Here is a 14,109-nt window from a genome sequence, read left to right on the forward strand (position 1 = left end):
TTCTAAACCTCCTTCCAAGGATTCTTTAACAATATAGAATCAATAATATTTGAATGAGATCTGGTATGTGAGTAAGACACCAATGACAGAAAGGTTTCCATACAAGGTGGCACTCTCGCTCGTTTTATACAATTTTCAGTCAAATTAAAATTAAAAATACCTGCTCCTCCAATATTGCAGTCAGCTGTCAGTTACCGATCACTTTAGGAGAAAATTTATCAATACTCAGCGTATTTTACATTTTTAAGAAAGCAAAATTTAGCGAACTCAGATGTTACAAAAGATTTGGATGTTCTGACACAAAAAAAAAGGAGACTTAGCCTTGCGTTTCAGTGTACGATAGGCTGGGGCACACCAGTCAACCCAACCCTACGTGACACAACCACTTCTTGGCGCATGTCAATCAGTCTTTCCGTAACAATGTTGTGACTGGCACCACAAAGGTAGCTCAGACTCAAAAGGAAAAAGAAAGCTGTACAAAAAGGTGTATCCGTAAAAAGCTGATAGGGTCCCTGCTGAAGCACACTTGCCTTGAGCTTGAATTCAAGCTGAGGTAACACTGCGATGAGCATGCTGGGACAGAGGATGTTGAGCTCGTAAATGAGCTCATACAGCTGCGGGGCCACGCAGCTGTTGGACGTCCGGCCCAGGACCAGCGCGTTGTTGAAGAACTGCAGGCATCAACGGTGAATGAGACGCACACTCAAGCTCAGCCAGCCTCCACACAACAAAGCTTTCGAACACCTACCGACTGGATGTACGGCTCAATGGTGTTAAGAGTCCGCTTCAGGACATCCTTTGCCAGGTTGTACGCATTCTTGTTCTGCGTCTGCAAAGGGTTCGCAAGCACTGGCTGCAGGCATACGTTTGGGCTCGTAAAGATAGCAAGTAACGTCCTAACCACATGAAACATATATTTAGACTTTGCAGTGGACTGTACTTCCAAAGGGTAAACAAAGACCTGCACACAGTTAAATCTCGATATATGAATCACGCAAAAAATAATTAGTTACCTTGAAATATTGTTTGATAAAAAATCTGCGATTATAAGCCAGTGGTTAAGCCTAGATATTAAAATGACGTACCTTGGAAGTAGGCACGAGTGTGCAGACAAGCAAAACCTCAAATGAAAATGTTGCACTAACTTCAAAGCTGATTTATTTGAAGAAATCAGTTATATTCTTCTGCCATGTGCAGCAAACACGACCACACACTACATTAAACCACTACAGCACATACATTTTCCACTTTGCACAACACCTCATCGGGTGCGTCACTGCACCAAGCGATGAAGGTACGGACTTTGCCCATGTGCAAAAAACATCACACTTCTATATGACCTCATCTTCAGTGCTCCTGAAGTTTGAAAACCTTGTCTCGATCTTTCAAAATAATCGCGACGATCGGTGGCACAATGCTAGCAGAGACCGATTCGCTTTCTCCCTACGTCGATTTCTTGTAGTGAAAGCTGCTTTCCTATCTTCTTGGCACTTCACTGGCAGCAACCATCGTCAGATCTTGCACAAACTTCACAACAAGATAATCCGCGACAAAAAAAAAAAAAAAAAAAAAAACTAGAAACGTCGTGCACACGCGACTGGCACGAACGACCGACTGCCGAACAACACACAACACAGGAATAAAAAAGGCAAGTGGCTAGGCCGGCTGGCTGATATGCTGATGATGATAGCTGCAGCCCAGACTATACACGCAGAATCGGCGGTTTCTGTTTAACGCGAGAGTTGCGAGCTGCGGCGTTATCAATTTTAGCCAAATTCAAAATGCTGATGTTGCTAGATTATAGAAAAAATATATGTACGTTAAATAAAATATCCGCTATATTGAAATTCGTAATTCTGAAATAGTTTTACATTGAAAACACTAAAAATCTGCTGGCGATTCTTAAAAAATTCATTAATTAGATTCATTAATGTGGTGTTCGTAGTAACGAGATTTGACTGTATCAGCAACAGCATATCAGGTGAAATTCTAGCACCTGGTCCTCGAATGAAAATCTTCTCAGCAGTGGCTGCAATGTAGCAACCACTGTCACATCGGTACACCAAGACATGCCAAAAGCCTAACTCTGGCTGAAATACAATTGAATACTTTTGCGAAGCAGAGCTCAAAGAACAGCAAAGTTCACAACTACCGAAGTCCATTTTTTTGCAGCGGAGTTATATTCTTGAAGTTTGCAAATTTTTCGGACTGTTCAATTATAATCAGACAAGTTTATGGATGGGTCCTGCCGAATCCAATATTGGTTGCCAAATGTAAAAAAAAACTCTTGCAGTGCTACTTGAAGCGCCTAGCAGTTTTTGAAACATGCGGCATCACACCATGTCGTAATGGCACTGTTAGTACATAGTATATGTATTTTGTCAGGTGGTAGCTGTCTAATGTAGTTTTCAGCATAGCACAAGCTGCAGAGACAGTTTCTTAACAGTGATCTGTGAGATAGAGCAAATGGTAAGGTGTGTCGACTAGGCATCTTGGCACAGTAAAGAAGGAAGCCGGGGAAAAAATCACCTAGTGCATTTGCACTTTTGCACTGATGTCCTTATTGACATAGGCAAAAAAAAAAAAAGAATACACGTACCCCCATGGGCTGTGTATAGTTTAACCCTGACCATTGTCCAGAAAGCGAGTTTTCAATACTTAATTCTGGTACGACATGTACTTCCGCAGTTTGACCCCAACCACTGCTGTGGCTAATGGCTTCAGGAGCAAGTGTGCAGCAGCTGATCATGAATAAGTATTTGCAAGCAAATGGGCTCACTTTGCACGGCTCGATGATCTGCTTGAGAACAATGTCCAGCAGTCCCTGGGAGACCGTGTCAGCTTCTGTGATGAGTGGGCACATCATGTCCAGCATGAAGTTCTTCACTTTGCTAGAGTGGTTGTCACTGCATGGCCAACAAAAAAAAAGGGAAGAAGTTATTCCACTCCTCAAGCAGTACCCATTCTAAGCTTGCCTGTCATACAACACCATACACAAAAATTCTAGAGGGCACTTTGGAGGTTTGATTCCCGGCGAAGACAAGGTTTATTAATTTATTTTTTACTCGCTCTCGAAAGCGTGACACCTCTGCTGACAGCCTTCTGTCAACAACGATGAGGCATTAAAGGCTTTCGCTTTAAAAACTGCAGCCTTAGGATTGTGGCCTGACCTGTCCTCATACACCGTGCAAGTGCCGTCATAAATTTGTGACACATGCAGCGAGGAACCCTGTGGTGTTGCTCAGTTGCTGTGTTCGGGCTGTGGTGCGTGGGCGACCTGCGGATGTTGTCGGCAGCCCAGCTGAAATGCCATAAGAGGACGAAGGCCCAGATAGCCTGCCTGCAAGGTGAATAAAGTGGTGCTCGGAGAGTGCGTTCCAAGCTCTCGTCAAAAGAATTTGCTTCGCTTGTCAGTATCATCTCATCTTTAACTCTCACTGTCCTGCAATTACTGTAGATAAAGTTTTCTCATTACCATTACCTTAAATCCTTCTTCTGGTTCCTCGTTCCTGATCTGACCACGCAACTTTTGCTACAACTGCAAAGCGATCTGACATGGCCAGTTTTCACAATTCCACGCACATCCGGTGCAATGCACTTGGCAGACGAAGAGGTGCACAGGAGTGGTGTGCATCTGCTCATTGACCTGGAAGCTCCAAAAATTTTGCCACCAAATTGCAACGTGCATTAGCACAGCAAAGGGACAGCCAGATGTTGGTGCTCCACGCACTGTGCTTGACAGCCATAGTTGAAAGCTACACTGCAAAAAATGCAAGAGACACACAGAGCTACCAAAATGGGGCACCTTTAATGTGCTTTCAGCCAGACATAAAAGCAAAAATTGGACAAAAACAAATTAGGCATTGGTAAGAGTATGTGAGAAAAAAAATAAAAAAATTAAGATAATTGTTTTCAAGCAGCATAACGTGAGCTTGTTTCAACTGTTCACTCTTGAGCTCAATCATGTGCAGTGTAATAAATGCTCTATATACATTATTCCCTCACTGAAAGCCAATTCTATAGTTATTTTGTGTATAATATATATTTGGACATGCCCAATATTCTCACACATTGCTTTCAGGAAATTTTGCTTACGAGACCTAAATTTTGAATTCGCGTCTCATTTTTTATAATGCTGCATAAGAAATTATTGTGGATGTATTACTCATCACATTTGCTTGTGACTGCTAAATAATTAAGTCAAGGTCACACAGGGAAGAAAGAAAGGTGACAGAACCGTTCTTTTGTCGTTTTAATTCATTGCAATACTAAAGCCAGCCTGCTTCAATAGCATGAATCGCAACAAATGGAGAAGCAGAAATTGGATCACTCTTTTTTCATCTATCACGTGACCTAGACACAGCCATTGCTCGTCTGTCGAAACCAAAACCGAAAAAGGTGAATAAAAAAATTAATTATAAATTGTGTAACCATCGTAAAGGAAAACAACGTGGTGATCCATATACTGTAATGTCTCACGCACCACTAACAAAAAAAAAAACGAGAATCAAAATTTCCACTGTCTATACTCCTTTAAGAAGTTAGACAGCATAGTTGGTGACTATACTCGACTCCAACCTTTACTGCATGCTTTCTGCTTTCAAGTAATGCGCTAGACATTACATGGATCACCTTGCGGAATTTTTTAACAATTGGTAAATAACTATAACCGTTCTTTTTTGTTTGTTTTTGCCCAATTTCTATTTCAACAGCTGCACAATGGCTGTGACACCAAAGAAGACATGAAAAAAAAAAAAAAAAAAGAAACGCAATATTGTCACAGATGTGCAGTTTTAATTCATTAAAACACTTAAGTCAGCCTGCTTCAAGAGTCGGAACAAGATCAAAAGACGTATCAGTGATGGAGTTGCCCCTTTTTTTGTGTGTGCGCGCGCTTCAAATGACGTACAAACTTCTTACATGTCAAAGCCATTAATTGGTTGCGGAAACCAAAGCAACACCAAGAAGAAGTTAAATCATAAATGACTTAGCAGTCGTAAGCGAACTCTATGAGGTGATTTACATGTTTTATTATCTTATGCAAAATTAGAGAGCAGAAAACAGACTAATATTATCTGCTGTCATTTAGGACGAGCTTCTGAAAAGACAAATATATATTTTCATGGTGCCCTCAAGTTCATCCTGATAAGAGTTTAACCACTCTAATGCCGCTTCAAACACCTCCTTCGATATTTACAATCGAAAAAACTATTAGATACCACGCCTGAAGTGCCCTACTTTATTGGTTCAAGCCCATCTCTGCCCTTTACCATAATACTAAATTGTATAAAAACTCAACAGGCATCTGTAATTGCTCAATGTACCACCGAGTGTGTGTTCGATCCAGAAAAAAAGTACTGGTTTTTTCCCAAAATCGTTACCACACTGAGGTGGTGCAGCAAACTAGTTGACAAATTTAGGGACATAGTTCTCAGCGCAAAGGCACGCAGCCAAAGAAAAGAAGAAGGAAGACTAGGGACGAGCACAGCGCTGACCCACAACTGTGTGGGCCATTCAGTTTTCAGCATCGTTCGACTGATCCCTCGAGCTATTTTGGAGTAGGCTTGTAGGTGGCTAGTTAGGATGGCACCAGGTCACTGAAGGCACAGGTCACTGAACACTTAAACCTGAGGTTTTAGTAAAGGCATGCTTCAGCTAGCTCATTCAGCATCTGAACAGCACTGAACTGTTACTTGAGGAGTTTAGCAGCCGCTCCATGAAATAGGTCTTGCTCCCTGAAATGATTGCTGCGCACAAAGCGGCGTGATTTCGCTTTTCTGACCACTCTCGAGATAAATAATCATGAATCTCACAGCTTTCCACCTTCCAGATTAAAATCCGAGCTTACATTGGGTTCTGTTGCACATATCTGGGGTTGAGACACCAATAAGCCATCGTGGCAGAAGCATATGCCTTAGTAGCATGGCATCTACACTTGTTTTCAAAGCATCTAACATTGTTCTTAGGATGTCCTTGAGACCAACTACATTTTAAGCCCTTGCGGGACAGAACGACAGAGACATTTTGCATCTTTATGTAAGGAGTGCTTTTCCAAAGTAAGAAATAGAGATAGACATCACCAAGTTGCACAATGCACCTAGGAAGTGCTGCCCAGTGCTATCACTTCTTTCTCCTCTCTCAAGAAAGAATATTCCACTTAATAACACTGCAGCTCATTTTTTCCATGGTATAAACAACTTTGGATGAAAGAAAAACATATCTGGCAAAATTTCTTTTAATTTAGGCTAAAATTCCGTAAGCATAGAAGTGTGCAGAGTGCACAATTTTCTTATGTTTTCTAGCCACTTAGGTATGTCGTTTTCGTGCAAATGAGGTTTAAGTACACACAAATTTTTCAGATTTTGCTTTATAGCAGAAGATAATGTGTATCTGGGAGAGATAACATACTGTCATCATCTGCGAAACCCACATACAATATGAGGTTTTTTTCCACAATTTTATTTTTTCCACAGCAATTTATTTCTGTCTCTTGCTTATTTTTTCGTGCCAGTAAGAAGAGAGCCTAGCTTATTAGAGTTTACCACAATCAACAAACAAGCACGAGTTCAGAGTGAAATTTTAAGCAGGTGTGACTCTACCCAGTAATCTTAAAATATACCACCATGTTGGATCAAGTGAGGAACCCGTTCGAGCTTATGAAAATTAGCAAAAAGCAAGGAAAATGTTCAGAATTCTGAGTAAATCTCAGGGCTCCATGAAGTTCCCGACGCAAGAAGTGCAAACAGCAAGCGTAAAAAGAATGCGCAGGAGGAGACACGCCTCAATCTCCACATGCGTCCACTACGGCCACTACCCAGTGAGAGCCCAGTGGGAGTGTGCCACCCACTTGACAATGGTGAAGATGAGCGAGAAGAGCTGACAAAAGATGGTCTGGTTCTCCTCCAGCTCTATGCAGATGTTGAAGGACTTGACCCAGGCCAGGTTCTCCAGAAGGTAGAAGTAGCGCTTAAATGTTGGGTCCTTGGGGTCTTCCAATCCCCGCAGCTGCTCAATGAAGAATAGGAAGATGGTCTGCGAGAAAGAAGGTACGAGCAGTGTTGGCGGCCTGTCTTTCAAGGGCCCGATAGCACAGTGCGCGGCACTCACCTTGAGTTGCTCGGGGTCCTTGTACGGCGCCTCTGGGGCAAAGACGCGGAACACATCAGCAATGCAGCAGGCCACCAGAAGACGTACATCCTTAGAGCTGTGGCCGAGAAAGCCCTCACTTGCCAAGTGCAGAGCCAGCTGCACGTACGCATTGTTGTCCTCGTCCTGGCTCAAGTTCTGGAATGTCTGGGCACACTCCTGCACACAAGCACGCATATAAGCTGTTGCTGCCGAAAGGTGTAAAGCCACTTGCCTTGAGCCGGCGAACGAGGTCATCTGTGCTTAGGTCATCCGAGATGGCCTTGATGCCCGGAGGGTATGTCACTTTAGGTGGATTGGATGTCATCGTCCTCCGTTAATGCTGCGGTTTGCCCATCTTCCGGAAGGCACCACAACCTGCTCACTTTCCTGAAAAAGCCAGATCACCATGCTGGCAAATTCTTCTTTCCTTCTCAAGCAAAGAGGCATGTGCTCTGCCAGCAGGCTTTGCTTGGTATGTGGATTTTAATGTTTCAAAACCTGCACGCAGTTTTACCGTGCTTCTCTCTATGCCACATGCTGTCTTCGACAACACCCACTGCCTGCATGAGGCAGATCACAGACACCTCATGTAATGCTAAATTAACCCAATGATGAAATGCAATGCAGTAATGCAAAAGGAGGAAATTTAGTATCCAGCTACAGCTGCTTGCACATTGTGAAAGTGGATATGCATAGCCACTTACAAAAAGAAACAAGACAATTGAGGCACTAGAGACTGTGCACTGTGTGATGTAGAGTACATGCATGCCTTTCATTTTTTCTGGTTCTATCATCTTAGATCTTAACATATTCATTCATTATGATCCTGCTTTCTATCGGCCCATAGTGCTGTGCTTCCTTTCTTGTGGCTCTGCTGACTTCGTTCGCAGCAAGACATTAATCACAGAAAAATTTGGCATTGAAGATAGAATATTTGTTTTCCCATCGCTCAATTACACCCACAACAAAAGTGTGAAGAATTGCCGACTCCATGACCAGTGGTTGCGAATAGATGGCCTAGGAAATGTAAGCCCTCTATGTGAAAGCAACTTGCTGCACCAATAACCATGCTTAATTTTTTAACCTCTTATTAAACAGCCTATAAATCAGCTTCTTCAGTTGCATAGTTATATTGTCATTAGGAAATTCTCACCCGATAAAATATGTCAATTTTTCCTCCTTTCAAGTACCACTGCTCTCTCTGGCCTTTTGACAGTCTCTCCCAGGCTACTTTTTTTTTTTTTTTTTTTCACTTTTTAGGCTCTAACGAGCTCCTCAGTGTGAGAAGCTCTTTCTCGAAAACTAATATACATCTCGCTCTGCTTTTACATCTACAGCATATTGGCTTGTTCTTGAACAAAACTGTTAAGAGGCCCCAAACTAGCCTTCATGTCTCTATATATCTGTGGAGCTTCATGCTGCTTTCTGAAGAAAAGGTTCACGGGCTGGAAGAGACAAAACCTTTCCCACAAAATTTCGAAAGTGCCTTACGGGAATGCCAAGGAGCTTTTAAGAAGCCAAGCTGGAATGCTTGGTTGAGCCCTCCCAAGAACAAACAACGCAGGCAACCAAACACCAGGGAAACATCATACTTTCTAGTTAAAATGGCCAACAAATTAAATTCTCAGGGGCCTTTTACTTAGCATGGCTACAACAGTTTCAATATTAAGAAACAAACAAGAAAACAAAAGCCACGCTACATAAGGAAGTGCAAGCAAGCCTTTATAGTCATGGCAGGAGCGACTAATATTCCACAAAGATAATAACAACATAAACTACACATTACTTGTGTATAATGTTTCAAGACAGTCATCTAAAGGTGCATTGTAATGACCTTCACCTTCTATAGAGCAAAGACCGTTGACTGCTGGCTGACCATCCCTGCTCCCACGTATTTGTTAGCAGAAAAAGCAAAAACTCCTTGCAACTAAACATGGGTAGCATGTGATCTAATCCCATGTAATGACTCCCGTGAACATTACCTGTTTTTCCTTATATTTTGGCAAAATTGTTATTATGCTATTCACATCCAAAATTACTTAAAAGTTTGTTTTTGGTGTAAAAAAAAAAAAAGTTGTGGCATCCCTCGGCTCAAACAGCTGTGACATGTTAGACGACATCACCAACCACTCCAATAGAGAAGAAAATAAAAATGGGTCATTAAAAAGCCTTTCTCAAAACAAAGGGGAAAAAATATGCATGGTTTTAGAACCTGCACAAAATACACTAAGGGTAGCCTGGATGTGCTAAACCTCCATTGTAAAAAGCAAAATGTATAACAACATTAGTCCATTTCATGTACCTAGCATTGATGCACGCCTGTGTTGCATGAGTTTATAACCTGTTCAACAGTTTTAATGCATGGGCATTAGAACCCCTATGTCGTGAAATCCTGTCCATCAGTGCTGTTGGCGTCATGGACCCACCAGATGGAGCAGTGCAGAAAATAGAAACTTACTGCACCTACAGCCTCGCATGGGACTTGAACTTCTGGCGGCGCAATCAGATATGCTTCACTAGCTGCCGCATTAAACCACTTGGCCATCACCACAGCATTTTTCCCCACATGTAAAACTGCCAGCCTCTCGTCCTGTGCTTTAAATATTGTCACCTTTGTAAATTTTCCTCCGTGCTCAAGTTGGCTGAAATGCAACAACATGTGGCCACTTGAGTATGCGAGCCCTAGCTTGAACGTGTGGCTGGTTTTGTGCAACAACTTCCCCATTCAACAGATTCGTGGGCACCTACACCCAACAAGATAGGGTGGGGGGAGCAGGAAACTTCGGTTAAAGCTTTAAGAGCATGACGCGACAATTTAATAACTCCCGCTTACCCACTCCCTTTGTGACCCTAGCTTGTGTACATGCACTTTTCTCATCATCATCAGCCTGACTATACCCACTGCTGGGCGAAGGCCTCTCCCATATTTTGCCAATTAACTTTGCTCTTTTAATTTGTGCCCCTATTAAACCACACATATTCATCAGTGTAAAGTTGTACACTACGATATTATATGACAGACCTGTCGATATAGGTATAAAGCCCCACTGTAACCAAGTCAATGGGTAGTGCGTCCACCTTGGGACTAAAAGGCCCTAAAAGGGTGGATTCCGAACAAACCCTCCCATCTCTGAGACGAAGGGCAGCGTCTGCCAACTAAATCAAGTCATGTACTGCAACCTAACAACGAGTCAGAGCATGGCCTTGTCATTAGCCAACTCCTACCTGCCATGCACGTGATTTTTGCTCCCAATGCACAACGGGGTCATTAACGCTATTGCATTAAATGCCACAAGAGCTTGATGAGGTGCTCCTTCAGCTTTTTTACTTCACTGCCTCCTGCCAATAGGTCATCATTCTTTGCTTGAGCAATGTTCGGGCTAATTTTTAACGCCCTTTATATTAATTTTTAGGCCCTGTATATCTTTCCAACACTCCTGAGAGGCTTCCTAGTGACTGACACCTTTGGCATACCAATGCAGAATGCTTCAAGCATGATTTTGTCTGCTGCAGGCCTGACAAGATTGTCATTAATAAAGAGCCTCGACGGTGAAGTCTTTTTTTGACAGCAGAACCATTAGAATAACACATCCAGTTTTTTGCAGTCCGCTAAGTTTCCTAACGGCTCACAGTAGTTTGCGCTATCTGCTTCGCTTGCTGATGTCGCTTCTTTCTGCACCAGCGATTCAAAAGGCTGGGAGGAGGTACCATGTCACATGCACAGTGAGTGCATTTTTTTCACGATTAATTCCCTCCAATCGCCTGTGGCTCATACTAAATTTTCTTGAGAACGAATATTTATTATATGCTCCATGCTTCCCTCCCTTACAAAAATTTGATTTGTATTAAGCCCAGTGGAAGATGCATTATATCTTTGCCCCCGGTGCTGTGGCATTGTTCCAGTGTTGTGATAAATTTGATGACAGAACCTCGAGACAGCCAGTTTGGAGCAGGATAGAGCAGGAAAAGCAGTTTGGAGTAGAATGGAGCAAAGGGAGCAGCAATTCCACCCCTGCAATCCCTTAACAGACATCCCAGATTTCAGGACGAATCAAAAAGTTCTGATTGAAGACAGATTAATAGCGGGCATTTACAAAGCAACCCTTAATCCATGCCCTGAACAGCTGTCGAACAGCCTCTCTCAAGAGCTGGAGGCTGGCAAGGTACTTTCCAATATAGTCTTATGAAAGTAATGCATAATTTACCAGCTTTTGCTTTTGTAGAGGCATACCGTATCACGTTTCTGTCTGTACCCAGTATGTAACCTTTGAGTAAAAAGGCAGTAGTATACATGATGCAGGGAACAGCATATAGTGGGCACACAAAAAATAACCTTCTGGTGCCTTAAGGGAAACTTCAAAGGCCTCATTTGTTTTAACACAGTGCCTGTACTTCTACAAACTTGAAAACTTGGGAGGCGGTAAGTTTGCGGGGAGTGCTTCCCTAACCTGTCTGCAGTACACTGCAATGAACAAGGCTTTAAGGTTATGAAAGCAAGATTCTGTAATAAATGTGGAAATTTGGTTTGGTTTGTGGCTTTATCGTCCCAAAACGACTCAGGCTACGAGAGATGCAGTAGTGGAGGACTACGGAAATTTCGACCACTTGGGGTTCTTTAACGTGCACTGACATCACACAGCACACGGGCGCCTTGCTTTTCGCCTCCATCGAAAAGCGGCTGCCGAGGCCGGGATTCGATCCCGCATCCTTGGGAACAGCAGACGAGCGCCATAACCACTGCGCCATCCCGACGGGGCAAAAAAAAGATACGGAGATGACTACGTGCACCTGTATTGCATTGAAAGTGGCTTTTACTTAGTGTCAACAAAAATTGTGGGAAGCTGATAAGTACTGCATCACAAAACTGCATTTGTGCACACGGCATGCTGCCATCCTCAATGTGAATTAAAGGAAAAAAGATAATGAGACACATTGCTTCTGGACAGCCCTCGGAGGTGCACACACCGAGGCTTTCTCATATATAACAGTGGCGAAGAGTGCTCAGAAGCAGGACAACAGAGGAGATGGCAGCGCTAACAACCATATGATTTATTGCTTACAGGCTTGGCAGCATACAGAATGAAAAACGCAATCACAAAAACAAACAAAACATGTGAGTGATACACCACCAATCTTCCCACTCCTCACTGATTAAGGAATGACAATTACAGGAAAGTAGAGCCAAAACCACCGACACATATGTCACCTTACTTGTGGAAGTTGTAGGCCTCTGAAATAAAAATACTTATTCTTAAAATTGGCTACAATGGTGATGCCTCCAAAAGTCACCTCTTAGCCTTTTCAGCACATTAAAGAGCTCAGCGGTTTGACGTGACATGCTTCATATAAGCACTTAGGTGATCACTGACCATGTAGTGGCCACATTAGAGCGGAGTCCTGCTAATCGCTCTCCCTCCATCCTGCCAAAGACCACAACTAAAGCCTGTAACTAGCGAGATTCGGCGAAAACGTCGAGACAATATCCAGCTGAAGCGGTGACATAGAAAGCTCTCTAGCAAGCAAACTAGTGCCGCGCAAGAATCTCGATCATGTTCAGTTATGCCGCAGCTGCCGCTTCGAGCGGGCGCTACAAGGGCTTCCGATCGCCAGCGGCGAGAGAACCGTGACTCGATGACGCAAGTACTCGACATACTGTGCACCTCACTAATGCGCTCCCATGCGCCGGGCCATTCGGGACGGGAATAAAAGCAGTCCATGTCCAAGAAATCCAAGTCCATTATGCAAAAAATTCGGATACACGAAATCAAATGTCGGAGATCACCACTTCGAAAACCGGAAGAAACCGATTCTAACCGTGGCAAACAACTCTAAAGTGGGGCACACACGGACTGCAGAAATAGCATGCTTCCGACCAGCTCGCTTCTTTCTGCCCCACCACTGACGACAAGCCTGTGTTGTTTGTTGTTGCTCGCAGTTGTCTCATTAGGCTTAAACCACCGTTCACCAAGTAGGCCAATGGCCGCGATAGATGCCGGCGATCCTGCATCCCGCTACTTACAGGGTCTTGGTTGTCCTTCCAATGCTTGCTGGTCAATAATTTCTTTTATAACGTCTGTCACTATTCACCCGCATATGCTTACAAAAACAACTTCATTCCGTCACCAAGGATAAATCACGCATAAACACTCTTTAAATCGCAATGGCGCCAAAGCTCCTGGAACCATGGTTGCCTTTCAATGCGGTCGATGAAGACCGACAGATGGCAGCGCCAAGGCAGCGCCAAGAGCGCCAAGGGGAATCTCGATGCAAGTGCCCCCTAGCCTCAAGATGAGGCATACCCGTAAGCATTAATGCATTAACACCTCCTTTAGGTGCATGGATGCCTGAAACTAGATTTTGGATGTGCCGTCATTCCCTTTCCCGTCATGCCATTTTCACAAATATCGGTCGCTAGTGCCACCTTGGATTCTTTATTGTGCTACGGGCGTAGTTTCTAGGTGCCAACTGCATTATAATTTGGGCACATTGAGGGAACTTTGGAAATGGTGTCATCGGAGCTGTTGCGCACCTCCTTTATGCGCCGTATTGGTTTTCACCGACGGCGATGTTTCGATATTATTTACAATATCCAAGTAAAGTTCGTTTCATTCATAACGTTACTTGACTTTGGCTTGAGCAGTTTAGAAGGAGAGTGGACCGAGGGAAGTGTGCTCCACATATATGATGGGAGGGCGGGGGGGGGGGGGGGGGGGGGGCGGAATAAAAAGGGAGAAACGAGTGTCAAAAGTTTATCTGTGGTGTAAACACGCACCGCGCTATATCTGATTGTATACCCTCATGTCCTCCATGAAGGTGTGGCATGTATACCATGATACCATACCTGGACTGTCTTGATGACGCATATGGTTAAAACTCATATATGCCGCTTATACAAAGTGAGCGATAGGGCGAAAATAATTGACACTGTCTTTTGTGAATATTTTGTCCCTTAAACCGTCGAAAACGCTATTCTGGGCCGAA

At 43.4% G+C, this 14,109-nt stretch overlaps 1 protein-coding gene across 5 annotated transcripts in view; it reads right to left on the reverse strand.

Annotated features, from left to right (window-relative positions):
* Window positions 1–13,352, reverse strand: part of pds5 (cohesin associated factor B pds5) — a 68,048-nt gene extending 54,696 nt beyond the window's left edge. For 4 of the 5 annotated variants that reach the window (XM_084602096.1, XM_084602097.1, XM_084602098.1 and 1 more), the window contains exons 1-7: window positions 13,148–13,352; window positions 7,361–7,515; window positions 7,108–7,305; window positions 6,848–7,032; window positions 2,780–2,906; window positions 749–829; window positions 531–671 (exon numbers count right to left, since the gene is read on the reverse strand). In XM_084602096.1, the coding sequence (XP_084458222.1) occupies window positions 531–671; window positions 749–829; window positions 2,780–2,906; window positions 6,848–7,032; window positions 7,108–7,305; window positions 7,361–7,453 (825 nt within the window). In that variant the 5' untranslated portion in view covers window positions 7,454–7,515; window positions 13,148–13,352. The remainder of the gene's footprint in view (window positions 1–530; window positions 672–748; window positions 830–2,779; window positions 2,907–6,847; window positions 7,033–7,107; window positions 7,306–7,360; window positions 7,516–13,147) is intronic. The other variant, XM_084602100.1, reaches the window with a different exon arrangement.
* Between the last annotated feature and the right edge of the window lie 757 nt (window positions 13,353–14,109).

This window comes from Amblyomma maculatum, chromosome 4 (assembly GCF_055883805.1).
Source record: "Amblyomma maculatum isolate TAMU_Amacu chromosome 4, ASM5588380v1, whole genome shotgun sequence".
Classification (NCBI taxonomy): domain Eukaryota; kingdom Metazoa; phylum Arthropoda; class Arachnida; order Ixodida; family Ixodidae; genus Amblyomma; species Amblyomma maculatum.